At 48.2% G+C, this 20,409-nt stretch overlaps 1 protein-coding gene and 1 pseudogene across 1 annotated transcript; both read right to left on the bottom strand.

Moving 5' to 3' along the window:
* Positions 1-353: 353 nt before the first annotated feature.
* On the bottom strand, positions 354-2,472 carry LOC136456300 (uncharacterized). The gene is made up of 2 exons (XM_066456116.1): positions 1,715-2,472; positions 354-1,443 (listed from the first exon to the last, which is right to left on the bottom strand). Exons 1-2 carry the CDS (start codon positions 2,290-2,292, stop codon positions 723-725), a joined length of 1,299 nt encoding a protein of 432 aa, XP_066312213.1. The 5' UTR covers positions 2,293-2,472; the 3' UTR covers positions 354-722.
* Positions 2,473-4,365: 1,893 nt separating this feature from the next.
* On the bottom strand, positions 4,366-19,981 carry LOC136460808 (F-box/kelch-repeat protein At1g15670-like; annotated as a pseudogene).
* Positions 19,982-20,409: the final 428 nt, after the last annotated feature.

Raw genomic sequence — 20,409 nt, 5'->3', positions numbered from 1 at the left:
CATCTATCGGACAGTCCAGAACTCCAGAAGAAACCCTGGGACCTGAAGTTGACCGCTTCGCTTGAACTTACCAGTCTAGCTTATCGACCATGGTACAGTATTTTTCTCTCATAATAAACCAACGAACCATACTTTTCAGCCTGGCTTTTCAGCGAAGCGAACAAGGAACCACTAGTGTTGCAGAATGACAAGGCAAGGCTGCAGTGATGCAGCTGGAAGAGGGTAGAGTGAGCTTCCCTCTTGACCACAGTCCACAGACCACAGGGCAGAATCGAAGTTGAGACTCGAGGACGATGGGAGAGAGGACCAGAGGAAGGTGCTTTGCCACGTGTTGTCGCGCATTGCCGCGATTTAAGTTGACGACGCGAGTAATAAAGCACATCTAAACTTGCAGTAGCAGCTGTATTATACACAAAATAGAAGCACGCACACACCACTAGCCATTCCTTATCGAAACATTTCACTCTCACGGACTTGTCCCCATCGGCGAAGCTATCATGCGGGATCATGCCGCGCCACGCCACGCCACGGTCCCACTCCGCATGAAACGACGAAGCGCCGCTCAGTGTCACATATCGTGGCGTGGGGACTTTGGGACACGGCCGCGTTGGACTTGGACTTGGACCCCCCAGCACTCGCCCACTCTCGCACGCACACACCTGTACGTACAGCACACGCACGCATCACATGTGAGTACGGGCACCCGGATCATCGCTTTCGCTTCACTGGTGGCTGCTGCTGCTGCTGCTGCTGGACGCCGGCGCGGCCAGCGGCCAGAGGCGGGAGAAGGTGGAGGAGACGGCGATGCCGGCCATGTTGAGCCCCTTGCTGCTGCCCCAGTCCGGCACGGGCACCCACCGCCACTCGCGGCGCGCGCGGTCGTACGACAGCCACACCAGGTCCCACGCGCCCCGGCAGTTGGAGATGAGCACAAGACGGACCACGCCCTCCCGCTCCGCCAGCAGCCCCGTCATGACGGCGTACGGCTTCCGGAACCCCTCCACCAGGTCGCCCGGCACGCTGGCCACCAGCTCCCAGTCGCCGCCCACGGACCCGCCGGCCCCGAACCCGTACAGGTCCACGCCCGTCACCACCTTGACCCGGGTCCGGCTCGTCGGGTCGTCGATCGCCGCCGACCGCACCACGGCCGCGCTCCCGTCGCCGTACACGTGCAGCCGGTCCCCGCCGTGTCCCGCGGCGGCGGCGTTCGGGAACCGGGGGCGGAAGAAGACCGGGCGGTCGTCCGCACGCGGGCCGGCGTACACCATCACGCAGTCCGGCCCGGCGTGCGCCGCGCAGAGGTAGGTGCCGTCTCCGTCTGGGGCGGCCGCCGGCTCTGCCCCCTCCTCGGCCAGGACCGCCTCCGACTCCTGCCACGTGTCGGTCTCGGACCGGTACTCGAAGAGGAATGGCGTGTTGTTCACCAGCTCGGCAAACAGAAACCTTGCAGGGAAAAGCAACCATTTTTACACTGACGTCAGATCGACATTGATGGATTCGTATCGAATTTTACTGCGGGTTAACTGTTGCTTGGGCACTGTTAATTACTCGTACTATATGTGCCGTTTAGTAGTGACGAGGAATAATTGAGAATCCCCGCGTGGTAAAGGTAAAACTGGGAACCGAGAGCGAGGAGGTTAGTGGTGCTTGCAAGTTTTTCTATTTTCTTCCGTAAGAGTAAGAAAGACCCTCTCCGTAAGAAAAGGACGGGTACCTAAACCGGTTCGATCCGGGGGGATCGGCGACGAGCTTGAGGCCGAAGCGACGCCAGGAGGAGGTGCCGCGGGGGCCGAGCGGGGACGGCGGGAGGCGGCGCGCGGCGCGCGCGGTGAGGTCGACGACCACGAGCTCGCGGCGGCCGTTGGCGGCGAACAGGAAGGAGCTGGCGGACGCTGCCAGGAAGTAGAGGTCCTCGCCCGGTGGCACGGCGGGGGCGAGGATGGCCGAGACGGGGATGCGGAACCATCGGCCCGAGGGCCCGTGGAAGCCCCTGATGGCGGCGTCGCGGGGCGGGAGCTTCTTGAAGAGGAGCAGCCACGCGGCGGCCGGGCCGCCGCCACCGGAGGACGCCGAGGAGAGGTGGTAGAGGCGTCGGAAGTCCGGGGAGGAGATGAGGCCGGAGAGCGGGCGCGCCACGGAGCGCACGCGGAGGAGCTCCGGGACGGCGAGGCGGAGCAGGATCTCGTGGAGGAGCTCCGACGGGAGCAGCAGCAGCGGGCCCAGCGCCGTGGCAGCCGAGCTCGCGGGCGATGGGTGGGGGTGCTCGCCGGCGAGGGGGTGATGGTCGGCCATGGGAGGTGAGGAGGGGGTTAGGTGAGGTTTAATTCTGCTTGGGGATCGGAGGATGATGGGCTTCGCTTGTTTGGGAGACAAGTTCTGTGGCGCCGCCCTTTTATACAGACCAGAGAGACGGGGGTTTTCTTGGAGTCTTGAGACTCTTTTGGTTGTTTATTACCTGCGCTCAGCTAAATCTGCATTTTCCGGGGATTTAAGGGGTAGTGGGGGATTTTCTTTTTTTCTTGTTGCTTGCCGTTTTGTGGTGGGGATGAAAAGGATGTGCATGATTTTGTAGGGCACTCTAGGTTTTTCTATTCAGCTAATGTGCATGATTTTGTAGATGATGCATGCCTATGACTTAATTTACTTGCCGTGCATGTTAATTCAAATTTTAAAATCCTATGATCCAGGCCCTACGTGAACACCAATAGTACTTTTTATATTTATATTACATGGGGCCTTTTCAAAATAAAGAGAATTCTCGGTTAGGAGAGTATTATTTCTGCTCTAACTTGCTGTTCAAGTCCATCATTCCCTAAAAGTTACTGTTAGCAATTACACGCATGCGCAATCTGCTCGCAGGTTACCACCGTACCTTTCGTCGCAAGATAATTACTTAGTCTTGATACTCAAGTAAGGATCGTTTTTTGGCCTCACTTGATTCTCTCTCGCAAGAAGTATTTTAGTACAAAGAGAATAAAACATGACCGAAATTTTGGTTCTCTCGCTCTATTCGTTTGGCTTATAAATCGTATTTTTTCAGTCAATAAATAATATTTTTTTTCATAACAAATCAGTTAACAGTAGCAAACAGGGCATCTATCATGGAGGGACTGTGGGGCCGATTCCAAATACTCAAACCACATGAACGGCATGAACCGCATCGTCCGGTTTCCTTTCGTGTACTCTGCTTGGCAAGAGTAAGTGGCTTTTGCTATGGAAGTACATTTCTAGGCCATGTTTAGTTCCACCAAATTTTCAACCTTAACACTATGTAAAAAGAAGATTCTTCATCACATCAAACTTGCGGTACATGCATGGAGTACTAAATGTTGATGAAATCAAAAATTAATTACACAGTTTGGTTGTACTTTTACGAGACGAACGTTTTGAGCCTAATTAGTCAACGATAGGACAATTAGTAACAAAAAAAACAAAACAGCCCTGTAGCTACAGTATAGCTACAGTGATCTATGCGCCGCCGATTCGGTGCACCTAGACACGGCCTAGAACTCCTCCGAAAGAACGAAAGTCTCTATTGTCTTGTCTTAAGAAGTCAAACAATCTCACATTTAATTAAATTTATATAAAAACTACCAATATCTATAATATATAATAAGTATCACTAGATTAATCATAGAATTTGTTCTTATAATAAATCTTTTTGATGAATTAAATGCTGACAGTGTTTTTTTATAAATTTATTTAAATTTGGAATTGATTAATTGCTTTATGTATAGCAGTATATATAATGATCACTTTCCATTTATTTAGCAAAGGAAGAACCGGACTCCAGGATGTTCTAACCGGAACAGAGTGGCCACCACTTGACCAATAGCCATCACAATTCACAAACACAAACTCTGCGCTGCCTCCGCTCACAGAAAAATTTGACGATTGTGCCGTGAACCCGTGACACGCATTCATAGTCTGTGACACTTTAGTTTATTTCATTTCAATACGGAACCATACATCCATCCAAATAGTGGACGTCAGCGAGGGCCTCTCCCAGTTTTCCTATTTTTCTCCGTTTATTAGAAACAAGTACTAGAGGCTTCTAATAATAACACTGTGTGTGAGTGTGAGTGTGAGTCTAAAAGAGGGGAAGGAGAAAGGAAAAGTCACATTCGATCTTTCATTGCATCGATTAAGGCGCCATGGAGTGAGGAGCCAAGAATTCCTCTTCTGCAAGGAAGCAAGCTACATATCAGGAGCTCAGGATCCCTCTTATATCCAAGCAACTGTTCTTTTTATTCTTTTACGGATTAAGTCCACTTTTAGCCCTTCAACTATTATGTCGGTCTAATTTTAGCCATCAACTATAAAACCGTCTAGTACCGGTACCTCAACTGTCAAAACCGTTCACTTTTAGCACCTGAGCGGGGGCAAGGCTGTTTGAGCGGTTTTGACACGCAACCTCCATCTCCGTGACATGTGGGGCCCACGTGTCATCGACTCAATCCCCCCCTCTCCGATGACCACGACGCGGCCATCCGGGATGGCGGAGACGGTTGCCGCAGTGCGCGCGTCCTCGGGCACCTGCGCCACCGGTCGCCACGCCGACGCCGCTCCCGCGACGCCGTCGCGCGCCACGAGGCCCTGCGCCTGCGTCGGGTACCCGCCGACAACGAGGAACCTGCCGCCTCCTCCGGCGGCGACGTAGAGCCCGCGCAGCTCATCGCGCTCGGCTCATCACGCTCCTCCGCCATGTCCGGTGTGGCAGAACCGCCCGAAATAACATGTTTTCAAAGGCGTTCATCTTCCACTAGACACTATGCACCTCGAAATGGAGCTATATCGAACAGTTCGGTTGAGCGCACCCCATGGGAGAACTCGAAAATCCATATTTTCAACAGGATCATAAATGGGAGAATAAAGCTTATAATATTTTAGCTATTTCTTACATCACTTTTCATACAACATCAGAGTATAATATTTATTGTTTATAACAACGGAATATAACCATGTTATCAGAGTTTTAGCGGAAATAAAATCATTTAATGACAAGTCAAACATTAACATGATGATCCATTATATACATCATAACAGGTTATAAGTTTTTCCATTGTAAAATATTTTGGGTGGAAGTTTCAAATAAACTCTATGTCCGCTACGTTAAGAAAATCCTCGTTGAGCCCACCAGGAGGTTTACACACATAAGTGTCAGCTCCACATGTTTCAGTCATCTGCCATAGGGTAGAATAAACCCTGAGTACTCAATTGTACTCCGCAAGGCTTACCCGTCAGGAGAAAAGAAAAGACTCCAAGGATATGAAAGGCTATCTGGCTTGTGGGTTATTGCATCTGCAGGAAGCATTACTAAGAGTGCATCCTTATATTCAATTTTATTAGCAGTCATCATTAGTCCATTAACTAACCATTCTATGTAAGCACCTATGCTACTTTCAAGCAGGTGGTAAGCAATCAGAACTATTTTGCCATCTTTCATATTCCAGTTCTTACTACGGTGCTAGATCATAACCAAGTCGTACCATATCACACGGCGATTCACAAACCAATATATCCTTGCTGGGTACCCCAAAATACACGCCTCACTTGTACCCTAGGCACAAGTAGAACCAACCCACCACTCTCCTGTTAAGGGGTCCAGGTTCTCGTCCAAACTTGGACTCCAAGCCCCCACACCTGAGTCTCGGACTCAGTGTGGTGCTTAGACCTCCATCATCCCCGTCTTCAATCAGTCGGTCCAGAAAAGAGCCGAAACCCACGATAAGAGAGGAACGAGCCTTTCCGCTCCTATAAGCAAGTATGTGCTCAGGATAATAAATCTATGATCTGACTAGAATCCAATGCAACGGACGGTCCTCAATCGACATAGGCGAAACAAATGCAATCCAAGCCTCGCTCGAATGCCTAACAAAGTCCAGATCTAAAGTACCATTCCGCCCAATCTCTATTTATCATTCATATATATTCCATGTGATAGTAATATAATGACAACAATAATATCTTTCCTATCCCTCGTGAGTGACAGGCAATCACTCGACTTCTACCGGAGTCATGTAGCATAGCAATCTATATGATCCTGTCATACTAGTAAAACTCATATGATAAGGATATATATATACAAGTAGGTTTCATCCAACTCTTTAAACTTAATGCACAAGCATAAAATAAAGTGCAGAATAATAGGGGTTATGCACCGGGGCTTGTCTGGGTAAGATATAACCAAAAATTAGCATTCCATCATGGTGACACGATCATCAAGGCACCATCTTTTCCACTACTTCGGTCATCTCCACGATCCACCGTTGTTCCTATTATGATATACGTGGATGCAACGCAAAGACGCAATTAATCAATGGTAATTGCAACTCTATAATACGATTACGCTCCGTGAGCTAACAAGCTAGCTTAATGACTAATGTACTAGTATACGTATCCACGTCGTCAAGTAAGGCTTGTTTCCAGAAAATATTTTCGTTCTATAAACCCCCAATTATTTTTGACATTTGATTGATTAAATATATATTTTCGTACTAGGACTCATTTAGTTACCTTAACAAACTAATTCTTATGGAGCTACAAAAATTACAGTGAGCACCTAATAATGTTAGGAATCTACTGTAAAAATGTCAGGGCCAATACTACTACCAATTCATCATAATAATTCCTACAAATTCATGTTTTACCCATTTTAAGTGCTTCAAATTAATTAGTCTACTCTTGAAAATTCTATTAAACTAAGTGAACAAAATATATTAGCAGATAGGTCATGATTTTAGAAACCTAACAAAATTAGTTTCACAATTTTTGGACATCTACACAAATTTATCTTGAATTTACAAATTTACATTTAGAAACTAAATTAGAAAACGCTTCAGAAAAAGAAAAGGGCCGATGGCCAACGATTCGGCCCGATAGCCGAGCCTGGCCCAACGCAGGACGCGGGCACGCGCAGCAGGGCGACCTAGCGTGGAGCGCAGCCCACGGTGGGGAGCCCGCGCTGGCACTTTAGCAAATGAGCCCTTGGACTTTTCCCGAACCACAACTAGGTCCTAATACTATTTCTTCCTTTCTATGGTGAATTCACTTAACCTCCTAGATTTTACCAAATTTACCCACGCGCACCCTCGGTCATCCCGTGCACGGCGGCGCGGCGAGCGGTGGCACTGGGCCTCCATGTTGGCCACCAAAGGCCTGCGCGGACCCACCTAGCGGGTCAGTTGCCCTCTACGGCTACATGCGCTACGATGGGCGGTGGTTAGGGACTTAGAGACGCACTGGCGCGAGCTGCAACGGCGAGCGGCTATCCGTGGCGGCGGCGTGACTGTTTTGGCGAGCCTACGCCCTCATGGCAAGGTAGAGATGGTAGAGAAGCATCAGTAGCTCACCATGGTGCACTCCCCACTGACGGTTGAAGTAGGGGAGCACTACAACGGTCTAGCCACGGGCGACCGAGCGATGCATCGGCGCTCTATGATGGACACCGACGCGTCACTCTACCGACGATGAGCACCCTAGCCAAAATAGTCTGAGCATCGGATAGAGGGAGTCAAGGCGAGCTTAGGGTTACGAGCAATTGAACTGCTACCATGCCTACATGCCTTACCCCCAACCTTCTGGTCACAGAGGCGCACAAGACCAGCGGCGAGCAAAAATGCTAATTTGCCGGTGGGTAGTGATCGGCCGGACTTGAGGGGAAACGGGCGTCTAGCTGACTACCTATGCTACTCACTGGTGCGAGGAATTGGATTGAGAAGCCTTGAGCTAGGTGAATTGAAGGAGCGAAGAGCGCAGTGCCTCGAATGCGATAGTGACTCCGACCACGTGCTGGCGTGGCACTACCGATATACACGACCCGTCCTCTCCTCCCTATCTCGTAGGCGGGGTGTTACGCATCATTGTGGCAGTAGAGGTAGATGGGATGAGCGGCTGGGATCATGCCAAGGGACACAGCAGCGGTGCGGCGATAGGTAAGGTGCGTGGTCGAGAGCACGTGTGCACGAGAGGGTGGCTACAACCAAGACACAGGACTCGACGTGGTAGAGGAACTGGAGGGCGGAGTGACTACCACGCTGACCTAGCAACGATGGTTGTAGCCATGGCTTGACTTCGCGCACGGCTCAACAACCAAATGGCGGCGCGCGTGCGCGTGAAAGTTGAAACTTGGCTGCAGCCGACCGGAGCCGGCCATCGCGAGGCCAAGGCGTTGCGCGAGCTAGCCAGTGATAGCAGGTCAGCCACGGCATGAACCTAGCGCCAGCAGCACCCACACACGCGGTGTCCATGAACTCGGGCCGAGAGGTATCAACTGGTGCCATGCACACATTTTAAAGCGAAGCAAAAGCTGCTAACGATCACGATCGAGACTCAACTAATTCCCCTAACCTAAGATCGATACTGACACCTAGCTAACAAAGCAAACCTCATGTCCAAAGAGCGACTAGAGGGGGAGATACAAGAATGCCAACTTGGGTTCATCGCTGGAGTGCCGGTTTGCGAACGGAGTGCCAACAACGCGGTTACAACGCGTTCTAACAAAGTTTGGGCAATTTTAGAGCGGACAACGTGACATCCAACACAATGTCGACCTATGCCATGCTCAAGCACTCACTTTGATGCAATCAACAATACCAAAACATGCAACTAGTGTTTAAACATTTTTGTTAGAAATTAAATGTCAAAATAGCATTGTCTTACTACTGTTCCATACTAGGAAAGCTAAGGGTTTCAATTGAGGTTAAGTAACCATTAACTCTTTTGTCGCAATTTTAAATAGATCTAAACCTTGTTAACTTCAACCAACAAATACTTCATGCAATAGTCCATACCTTATACTAACCCATAGAAGCAAAATATTTAAGCACCATTTAACTAATTCTCTCAATATAATTCACCAAAAATGGTATTTTAACAATCGTTCAAGTGCTTGCCGACATAACGAAAAGAGCTTATCTTAACATCAAGTTTGATTTTTGGGCTCCCAAAACACTGGTTAACAACATCTATTTTTCAAAAGTTAATGTTGCATTTCCATCTACTAAACTTGTTCTTTAATTTTTATTTAAGTACTAAATACAAGTTATGTTTTATTCTTGTTTATAGAAATTGCTTTTCGTGCCAACAATTAAAACTACTTTTCCTGGTGCTCTTGTCCCCAAAATAAGAAAAAGGAGGGAGAGAGGGGGAGTCTGGTACAGGGACAAAGGTGTGGGATCGAGAGCCAACAGGAGGGGAAGCGCACAGTACACGGCGGCGGTGAGTGCAGCACAATGTCGCGGCCATGCAAGAACAGGGTGCTAATGGGCCCGACACAGACGGCGTCCGTAGGGCACGCGGTGACAGCGACCCGGCGTGCATAGCCTAGTCTAGCTAGACATAGAGCTTGGGACTTGACATCCACTCAGGCTTTTCCAAGCACTCCCTACTACCCGAAGACTAACTTTTTCCTGGTGCTCTTCTTTTTCTTTCCCTGCTTTGACCACGCCAGTCTTTCATGTGAACTAAGATCATGGCATATGTGCTTCCTCCAAAACCACCTCCTCTTGTTTACTTGAGGGAACACTATTTTATCAACCCATTGTGGATTTCTCATTTGGAACACCCGAATATTTCCAAGAAGAATATTTGTATAAAAAATGGTATGGCGATGTAACTTGGTAAATGTACTTGGTCAACAACCTCGATACCAGCGCGTGTCGAGCAGCGTCACCATGTGGCAGCTGTTGCATAGGGGGCCTCGGTTTCATCGTGGCACCATAAGCTATTGACCAGGTAACTACTACCAACTTACACGTAATGAAGGCGGTGGGATCATAGACCATAGAATCAGAGTATTATAAGGGAAGATTCAAAGAACAAGGGTTCCTTTCACAACAAGGGACAAGGAATTCAAATCCAACAATGGATTTGATTTAAATGATTCAAGTGTTCTGCTGAGACATCCACAATTAGCCGATATAGTGTCCTATGTTATCCAATCACGGCTGGTCTACTGGCATCTAAATGGTAACTTCACTTGTAACCCACTTAACATCGTCTTTGAAAACCGTAAGCATGTCTAATGAGACTTAAGGGTAGATGGACGCAATAAACACAACGAAATAAATAAAATGCACATTCTGAACATTCTCATGCTGGTACGACATACAGACACTCACTCTCCCATTCTTGACACCTCGTTCACCTTTCCTACGATTGGACAACCTCAACAACTACGGATGAAATACAACGGAAAGATTACAATACTGGAGGACAATGACGGAAGACACCACTAACTACTGGTACATCTCCCTAAGGCAACTAATCTACTTTGCTGGACCACACATCTTCATTCTCGGGCTTGGCGGATTCTTCTACCGCCCTGGCTATGGATCTGCCTCCTCTCTTGGCAGTGGCTGAGTGAGGGGAAGCAAAGGTTCTACTTCTGACACTTCCGAGGGTGGGGAGCTGGCGGTACTATAACACTGGTTCTCCTTCTTTCTGGAGGGTGGACAGGGATTCCCTCCATGATCAAGCGATCCTACCATTCAGCAGTCAGCGTCCTCCGCTTAGCCCTTGTGATAAGGTAGGCCTCTCCCAAATGATGGGCATGTCGATCTTAAGCCTCCTTTAGAGCTTCTGACATGGCAGTGTCCCAACTCTCTACGGCTACCGCACTGGCATGCGCTTCGGTAAGCTACACCTAGAGCATCCTGGAGAAGATCTTAGCTTCCTCGGCTCGCCGAAGGCACTTCCTCAGCTCCACGGCCTGCCAGTCATACTACTCATCCAGAGCAAGCAGGTACATGGTTAAGTGCACCACGGTTAGACTGTCTTCTTGCACATCCCGCCCTTGCAAAGCCTCCATGCGAGCCCTCCATGCCCATCGATTCTTTTCTAAAGGTGGAAAGAACCTCATGGGGGTACGAGCAATGAGCTCTTTATAGATCTGGCAAAGGTACCGCAAGGCTTTGCGAGCCACAACCTGGTAGGTGTCGACGAAGCAAAACCCAGTTGCGGTCACATTCTAGGCTTCAGTGATGCCAGGGAACTCCTCACTCTTCCCAATATAGACGGTAACTTCACACCGCTTAGTGCCATGCTTTTCATACTCTCAGCCCTCATACTCGGGATTATCCTTGACTCTGAGCTTTTGTAGGGTGGCATACAGGATTTTGGGAAAACCCTCACTATTCAGGCCGTAACTACTAACCCAGGCTACTACCATCCCTGGCGGTGGTTGCAAGGAAGGACTGAGCGAAAAGCTTGCTCAAAAGAAAAAGCTAGGCGAGCTAAAGTGCATCGAGTGGTGGTACCAATGGCTAGGCTAGGCCCTGCTTATAATGGTAGAGCGGTCAGCGGTCCTGGCGCAGTCCAACAAGGTTCCTGCGCGGGCCACTTCAAACGAATTGACCAAATTTTTCGCGCATCCAAGGCGAGCGATGTCTAAGGCCATTAATGACTAGTACGACTGTAGGGCAAGGGTTCAACAAGAGTTCAGAAAAGAGTACAGGGAGACGTGGGTCACAGCAGGCATGAACAATAGGCGAACACGAAGCACGAAGCCACAGTTCAGCAGTAACTTCTGAATAGGAACGAGTCAGCCGTGCACCATACGACTCGTGTGACATCTACAACGGCAGCATCTACCAGCAATATGGTCATGATGACTTAAAACAGTACTAGCGCGACCGACTTAAAGATCGTATTCTTTGCGAGAGTTAGTCCACTGAAGAAAGCCTAGTTAAACCTATTCCAAAAACTTAACCATAACAATAGGGCTACTTATATATTTCGTAGTTAAATGCCCAAACTTTTTGCAAAAATAGGTTGTCAAATTTTAGTTTAGAAAAGGATTTTGAAGCTTTATTTCCTTATTTATTCATTGATACCACCTGTGGACACTAAGCACCTCAAAAGGGAGCTATATCGAATAGTTCTGTCGAGCACAACCCATGGGAGAAACCGAAAATCCATATTTTTCAACAGGGTCATAAATGGGAGAATAAAGCTTACAACATTTTAGCCATTTTTTACATCACTTTTCATGCAACATCAGAGTATAATATTTATTATTTATAACAGCGGAATATAACCATGTTATTAGAGTTTTAGCGAAAATAAAATTATTTAATGACAAGTCAAACATTAACATGATGATCCGTTATATACATCATAACAGGTTATAAGTTTTTTCATTGTAAAATATTTTGGGTGGAAGTTTCAAATAAACTCTATGTCCGCTATGTTGAGGAAATCCTCGCTGAGCCCACCAGGAAGTTTCCACACACAATGGTTAGCTCTACATGTTCTTATCACCTGCAACAAGATAGAACAAACGCTGAGTACTCAATTGTACTCCACAAGGCTTACCCATCAGGAGGAAAGAAAAGACTCTAAGGATATGCAAGGCTATCTGGCTTGTGGGTTATTGCATCTGCAGGAAGCATTACTAAGAGTGCATCTTTATATTCAATTTTATTAGTAGCCATCATTAGTTTATTAACTAACCATTCTATGTAAGCACCTATACTACTTTCAAGCAGGTGGTAAGCAATCAGGACCATTTTACCATCTTTCATATTCCAATTCTTACTATGGTGCTAGATTGTAGCCAAGTCGTAACATATCACACGGCAATTCGCGAACCAATGTATCCTAGCTAGGTACCCTAAAACACACGCCCCACTTGTACTCTAGGCACAAGCAGAACTAACCCACCACTCTCCTGTCAAGGGGTCTAGGTCTCCATCCAAACTTGGACTCCAATCCCCCACACCTAAGTTCTGGACTCAGTGTGGTGCTTAGAGCTCCACCATCTGCAAGTATGTGCTTAGAATAATAAGTCTATGACCTGACTAGAATCCAATGCGACCGACGGTCCTCAATCGACACAGGCGGAACAAATGCATTCCGAGCCTTGCTCGAATGCCTAACCAAGTCCAGATCCAAAGTACCATTCCGTTCGGTCTCTAATTATCATTCATATATATTCCATGTGATAGTAATATAATGACAACAATAATATTTTTCCTATCTCTCGCGAGTGACAGACAATCACTCGACTTCTACCGGAGTCCTGTAGCATAGCAATCTACATGATCCTGTCATACTAGTAAAACTCATAGGATAAGGATATATATATGCAAGTGGGTTTCATCCAACTCCTTAAACTTAATGCACAAGCATAAAATAAAGTCTAGAATAATAGGAGTTATGCACCGGGGCTTGCCTAGGTAAGATATAACCAAAAGTTAGCATTCCATCATGGTGACATGATCATCAAGGCACCATCTTTTCTGCTACTTCGGTCATCTCCACGATCCACCATTGTTCCTATTATGATATACGTGGATGCAACACAGAGACATAAGTAAGGCTTGTTTCTGGAAAATGTTTTCGTTCTGCAAACCCCCAACTATTTTTGACATTTAATTGATTAAATATATATTTTGTACTAGGGCTCATTTAGTTACCTTAACAAACTAATTCCTATGGAGCTACAAAACTTACAGTGAGCACCTAATAATGTTAGGAATCTACTATAAAAATGTTAGGGCCAGTACTACTACCAATTCATCACAATAATTCCTACAAGTTCATGTTTTACCCATTTCTAGTGCTTCAAATTAATTAGTCTACTCTTGAAAATTCTATGAAACTAAGTGAACAAAATACATTAGTAGATAGGTCATGATTTTAGAAACCTAACAAAATTGGTTTCACAATTTTTGGATATCTACACAAATTTATCTTGAATTTACAAATTTACCTTTAGAAACTAAATTAGAAAACGGTTTAGAAAAAGAAAAGGGCCGGTGGCCAACGATTTGGCCCGACAGCCGAGCCTGGCCCAACGCGGGACGCGGGCGCACGTAGTAGGTCAGGCCAGCATGGAGCGCGGCCCATGGTGAGGAGCTTGTGCTGTCACTTTAGCCAATGAGCCCTCAGACTTTTCCCGAACCACAACTAGGTCCTAATACTATTTATTCCTTTCTCTAGCAAATTCACTTAACCCCTGGATTTTACCAAATTTACCCACGCGCACCCCTGGTCATCCCGTGCACGGCGGCACAGCGAGTGGCAGCACTAGGCGTCCACGTCAGCCACCGGAGGCCTTGCCGGACCCAACTAGTGGGTCGGTCACCCTCTATGGCTACATGCGCTACGATGGGCGATGGTTATGGACTCAGAGACGCACTAGCGTGAGCTACAGCGGCGAGCGACTATCTAGGGTGGTGATGCGACTGTTCCGATGAGCCTACGCCCTCACAGCAAGGTAGAGATGGTGAAGAAGCATTAGTAGCTCACCGTGGTGCACTCCCCACTGACGGTTGAAGCAGGGGAGCACTGCAAATGGTCTAGCCATGGGTGACTGAAAGGTCCTAATGGCTAGAGGGGGGTGAATAGCCTAATAAAAATTTCTACAACAACACTTAACAAAATGGTTAGACAATTATGAGGCGAAGCAAGTGTTGCGCTAGCCTACTCAAAATGCAAGCCACCTACCACAATTCTAGTTTAGATAGTATCTATTCACACAATAGCTGTGACACTACCCTATGTTAGTGTGCTCTCAAAGGCTAACTAAAGAGCCACACTAACCAAGCAAGCAAGCTCTCACAACTAGCTACACTGAAGAGCTTGACAACTAGTTTATGGTAATGTAAAGAGAGTGATCAAGAAGATTATACCGCCGTGTAGATGAAGGAACCAATCAATCACAAGGATGAATAACAATGAAGACTAATCACCTCAGAATCAATGATGAACACAATGATTTTTACCGAGGTTCACTTGCTTGCCGGCAAGCTAGTCCTCGTTGTGGCGATTCACTCACTTCGAGGTTCACGCGCTAATTAGCTTCACACGTCAAACCCTCAATAGGGTGCCGCACAACCAGCACAAGATGAGGATCACACAAGCCATGAGCAATCCACTAGAGTACCTTTTGGCTCTCCACCGGGGAAAGGTCAAGAACCCCTCACAATCACCACGATCGGAGCCGAAGATAATCACCAACCTCCGCTCAACGATCCTCGCTGCTCCAAGTCGTCTAGGTGACGACAACCACCAAGAGTAACAAGCAAAATCCGCAGCGAAACACGAACACCAAGTGCCTCTAGATGCAAACACTCAAGCAATGCACTTGGATTCTCTCCCAATCTCACAAAGATGATGAATCAATGATAGAGATGAGTGGGAGGGCTTTGGCTAAGCTCACAAGGTTGCTATGTCAATGCAAATGGCCAAGAGTGTGAGCTTGAACCGGCTATGGGGCTTAAATAGAAGCCCCCACAAAATAGAGCCGTTATACCCCTTCACTGGGCATAATGCGGGGTGACTGAATGCTTCGGTCCTACTGATCGGACGCTGCTCCTCAGCGTCTGGTTGCCCAATGGCGGCCACGTGTCTCCTACGTTCAACGATGATCGTATCATCTCAACGGTCGAAATGTTGACCGAACGCTCCGACAGAGCTGACCGAACGCTAGACCCTCCGCATCCAGTCGTTTACAGTAAGGGTCCAAAACGTGTTTTTGCCGACCGGACGCATCCGGTCAAGCTTGACCGGACCCTGCAAGCGTCTGGTCACATTGTGACTTCTTACTATGCTGACCGACAACACGACCGGACGTAGCCCTTTAGCATCCGGTCGCAGAGTGACCCAACGTCCGGTCAGTTGACCGACGCCAGCATCATTGCGACCAACTCTATTTCACCTCTAACTTCTTCACCCTTGCTCAAATATGCCAACCACCAAGTGTATCACCTTGTGCACATGTGTTAGCATATTTTCACAAACATTTTCAAGGGTGTTAGTTCTCCACTAGATCCTAAATGCATATGCAATGAGTTAGAGCATCTAGTGGCACTTTGATAACCGCATTTTGATACGAGTTTCACCCCTCTTAGTAGTACAGCTATCAAACCTAAATGTGATCACACTCTCTAAGTGTCTTGATCACTAAAACAAAATAGCTCCTATGGTTTATACCTTTGCCTTGAGCTTTTTGTTTTTCTCTTTCTTCTTTCCAAGTCTAAGCACTTGATCATCACCATGGCATCATCTTCATCATGCTATGATCTTTGTTTGCTTCGCAACTTGGAGTGTGCTACCTATATCATGATCACTTGATAAACTAGGTTAGCACTTAGGATTTCATCAATTCACCAAAACCAAACTAGAGCTTTTAGCGACCGAGCGGTGCGGCGTCGCTCTACGATGGACACCGACGCATCACTCCACCGACGATGAGCACCCTGGCCAAAAAAGTGTGAGCACCAGATAGAGGGAGTCAAGGCGAGCTTAGGGTTATGAGCATTTGAACCGCTACCACGCCTACATGCCTTACCCCCAACCTTCTGGTCACGACGGCGCACAAGACCGGCGGCAAGCAAAAAATGCCAATTTGTCATTGGGTAGTGACTGGCCGGGCTTAAGGGAAAATGGGCGTCTAACTGACTACCTATGCTACTCACTAGTGCGAGGAATTGGACTAAGAAGCCTTGAGCTAGGCAAATTGAAGGAGCAGAGAGCGTGGTGCCTCAAATGCGACAGCGACTCCGACCATGTGCTGGCATGGCACTATCGATATACACAACCCATCCTCTCCTCCCTATCTCGTAGGTAGGGCAGTATGCGCCATTATGGCAGTAGAGGTAGATGGGATGAGTGGCTAGGATAGAACCACGTGACACACCAGCGGCGCAGCGGTAGGTGAGGTGCGTGGCCAAGAGCGTGTGTGCACGAGAAGGTGGCTGCGACCAAGACACACGACTCGGCACGGTTGAGGAACTAGAGGGCAAAGCGACTGCCATGCTAACCTGGCAATGATGGCCGCAGCCATGGCTTGACTACACGCGTGGCTCGACAACCAAATGGTGGTGCGTGTGCGTGTGACAGTTGAAACCTAGCCATAGCCAACCGGAGCCAGCCATCGCGAGGCCAAGATGCTACGCGAGCTGGCCAGCGGCAGCAGGCGGGCATGGCATGAGCCTGGCACTAGCAATGCCCATGCACACGGTGTCTATGAACTTGGGTCGAGAGGTATCAACTGGTGCCATGCACGCATTTTAAAGCGAAGCAAAAGCCGCTAGCGATCATGATCGAGGCTCAACTAATTCCCCTAACCTAAGATCGATACTAACACCCAGCTAACGAAGCAAACCTCATGTCCAGAGAGCGACCATAGGGAGAGATACAAGAATGCCAACTTGGGTTCATCGATGGAGTGCCTGTTCCCGAATGGAGTGCCAACAACGCGGTTACAACGCGTTCTAACAAAGTTTGGGCAATTTTAGAGCGGACAACGTGACATCCAACACAATGTCGACCTATGCCATGCTCAAGCACTCACTTTGATGCAATCAACAATACCAAAACGTGCAACTAGTGTTTAAACATTTTTGTTAGAAATTAAATGTCAAAATAGCATTGTCTTACTACTGTTCCATACTAGGAAAGCTAAGGGTTTCAAGTGAGGTTAAATAACCATTAACTCTTTTGTCGCAATTTTAAATAGATCTAAACCTTGTTAACTTCAACCAACAAATACTTCATGCAATAGTCCATACCTTATACTAACCCATAGAAGCAAAATATTTAAGCACCATTTAACTAATTCGCAAAAATGGTATTTTAACAATCGTTCAAGTACTTGCCGACTTAACGAAAAGAGCTTATCATACCATCAAGTTTGATTTTTGGGCTCCCAAAACACCAGTTAACATCTATTTTCTAAAAGTTAATGTTGCATTTCCATCTACTAAACTTGAACTTTAATTTTTATTTAAGTACTAAATACAAGTTATGTTTTATTTTTATTTATAGAAATTGCTTTTTGTGCCAACAGTCCAACAATTAAAACTACTTTTCCTATTTTCTTGTTAGGATTTTCATTAGCGCATTTAAGTAAACTAACCCACTATATTTATATATCTACCTCTCAGGTTATAATCTCAGAGCTTAGCGAGCTCGTAACACCAGAGGTGTTACATCCGAGAGCTGAGCCCACGCATCGGTGTCCGGGGCGTAGGCGAGCGCCGACCGCGGGGCGTTCTTCTCGTCATTGTGGCCGCCGGCCACATACACGACGCCATCGATGGTCGCTCAGGTAAAGAAGGACCAGCATGGGCCTAGCATGGGCATGTCGCGCCGCCATGCGCCTGTTAGGAAGTCATAGACGAACACCACGTCCGCCGGCGCCCACGTCTCCAGGTGCCAGCCGTCGACCACCACCAGCCACTTCCTCCCCTACTGACCGGCGCGGTCCACGATGGCCACCTGGCAGAAGAGGGGGAGGCTCTCACTTGGCCATGGCAGGGGCGGTAGCAGCGCCTACCGTCCCTCCACCGGCTCCAGCAACACCATCCGGTACGAGTTCACGGGGCCTCCCAAGCCCACCGCGGTCGAGTGCTTGTTGTAACACCCTCAGTGTTACATTATATAGTTTTTGCTAAAACACTGCATGAGCATCATACTTGAGAGTAAATGTGTGTGTTATAGAGTATAAATCAATATTCGGAACTTGAAACGTTCATTTGAAACAAGAAATGAATGTTATATTTCGTGTCGTGGATTATCACTTAGGGTTCTAAATGATTTTTTATCGGACGGAAATGCTACTGAATGCTTCAGTGGAACATAGTAAAGTTGGTAGCCTAAACTTCATAGGCGATGATGAAATATGTGCGGTCGAGGACGAGGTTCGCTAGCTAGTATATCAAGTAGCTCTAAAATGGATTTCGACGCGAAACCGTTCGAGGTTTAGTCATTTCGCTTAAGTCTGTAAATGGGTCGACGAAACCATGTTCGGCAATTTTTGTAGAGCGATCGGCTTATAAAGTGGCGAGATGTCATGGCTTAGGTCAATAGCCCTATGTACCCCCTTGAGGATAGAATGGCTGGTTTGGTTTTTGGATCATTGAATTGGTCGTGGTAGCAGCTTTAAAAGCGTGCACAACACGTCTTCCACTTCCGGTCGTGGTCACCGCCTCCGCTTGGCCTAGCACCTCTGCTTTGGCCTGCCCAGCGTGCGCTACCACGCTGGCCGTGTCGCCACCGTCGCGTGTGTGCAGCCACGTTCACACGTGTGGCTCCCTACGCTGCTGGCCACCGCCTCCTACCACCACGCTCTGGTGTAGCTCGCGCATGCTGCACACGCCCAGTCGCCACTGCCCACCCATCATCATAGCGCGCTAGCCATTTGGCCATCACTGCCTCCCGATCATCACCGCTATTGTGCGCCTGGCTCATGACCCACGCACACACGCACGCACTACGGCCCGGTGGCCCTGGATGCTCTACCCTTCCATCACGTCCGCCTTGCTACTGCTCGCCATCACGTCTATCGGTGTGTTTGGCTCGTCTGAACTGGTGTCGCCACTCACCTGAGCACGCTCACGCGCACCGCCTGCATGGCCACTGTTGCCATTGACACTTTGGCTACACATGCATGGCCTTGCCTCGCCTAACTTTGTTGTCCCATCCACGCTTCATGCCACGCCACTCTGCAGTTTCCTAGACATGTCGGCCTCTATGGTGTAGTGTCGTGCCACCCTCGCATTGTGTGTCACAGAGCTACGATCGCGTGTTGGAGTGCTGAACTGGTGCGCACGTCTGGAGGTCACATTGATGTACAGCATCGTGCCTAACTCACCACAGGTGGTAGTACGATGTTGGGCGCTAATTTAAGCTTTTGTCATCTCTGTCATCACCATTAATCTGAGTGTCGTCGCCCTCAAATTGGCCATGTGCAGTCCATCCCTTTCTAATTCACCGTGCGCCCAAATAGCTAGAGTAGTTCGCTTTTGATTGGGGTCATTTCGATGAGCTTCCTTCCTTCGATGAGGTAATGGGGAGAGTTTTCCCCTCGGTGGTCTGCCATGGCTGGCGAGATGAGTTCTCAGCCTAGGGCACTGCTCCTTGCTCTTTTGTTTCAATCGAGCACGGTAGTTGCCTCTCCTTGACTCGTTTGCCTCGCCCGTGCAGTGACCTTGCTGACGGTGTAGCAGATCACCGGGAACGTCTTCTCCATGGCCGGCATGAACCAGAACCACCTCGCGCGCATGGCCAGCCCATTGCCATTCCTCGTGACTTCGCCCAGCCTGTCCGTCACATTACTGGTGAGGTCCTCTTGCTCCTAGAGTAGCTGGTTGACTCAATTAGGGCTAAGGCTCGCCAGAGTGTGGGGGCAACCGCCGGTGAGCTGGCTTTGATGCCGCTCCTATGGCCAGCTCGGTTGGGCGTAGTAGTTATTCAATTTGGGCTTCAAGGTGGTTACTTTGAGCCTCCAGATGGTCACCGAGTAGTAGAGGCATTCGGTTAGGTGGTTTCATCGGCGTCGGGCTACCGCGGCCAGACCCCGCCGCGACACGTGGCCACGCCTGCATGGTGCGCCATTCTTGGCGTTTGCTACCTCAATCCGTTGCGCGTGACACGTAGAAGCTCATGGGGGTGCTGGTG

This window comes from Miscanthus floridulus, chromosome 6, assembly GCF_019320115.1.
Source record: "Miscanthus floridulus cultivar M001 chromosome 6, ASM1932011v1, whole genome shotgun sequence".
NCBI lineage: Eukaryota > Viridiplantae > Streptophyta > Magnoliopsida > Poales > Poaceae > Miscanthus > Miscanthus floridulus.
Note: the sequence above shows the minus strand (reverse complement) of the source record. Positions and strands in the feature narration are given on the sequence as shown.

Bases quoted from the DNA above. Each gene is read 5' to 3' on its own strand.
- LOC136456300 (XM_066456116.1), bottom strand. From the start codon at position 2,292: ATGGCCGACCATCACCCCCTCGCCGGCGAGCACCCCCACCCATCGCCC. The intron at 1,444-1,714 runs GTACCCGTCCTT...TTTCCCTGCAAG, and splicing joins CCCGGATCGAACCGGTTTAG to GTTTCTGTTTGCCGAGCTGG.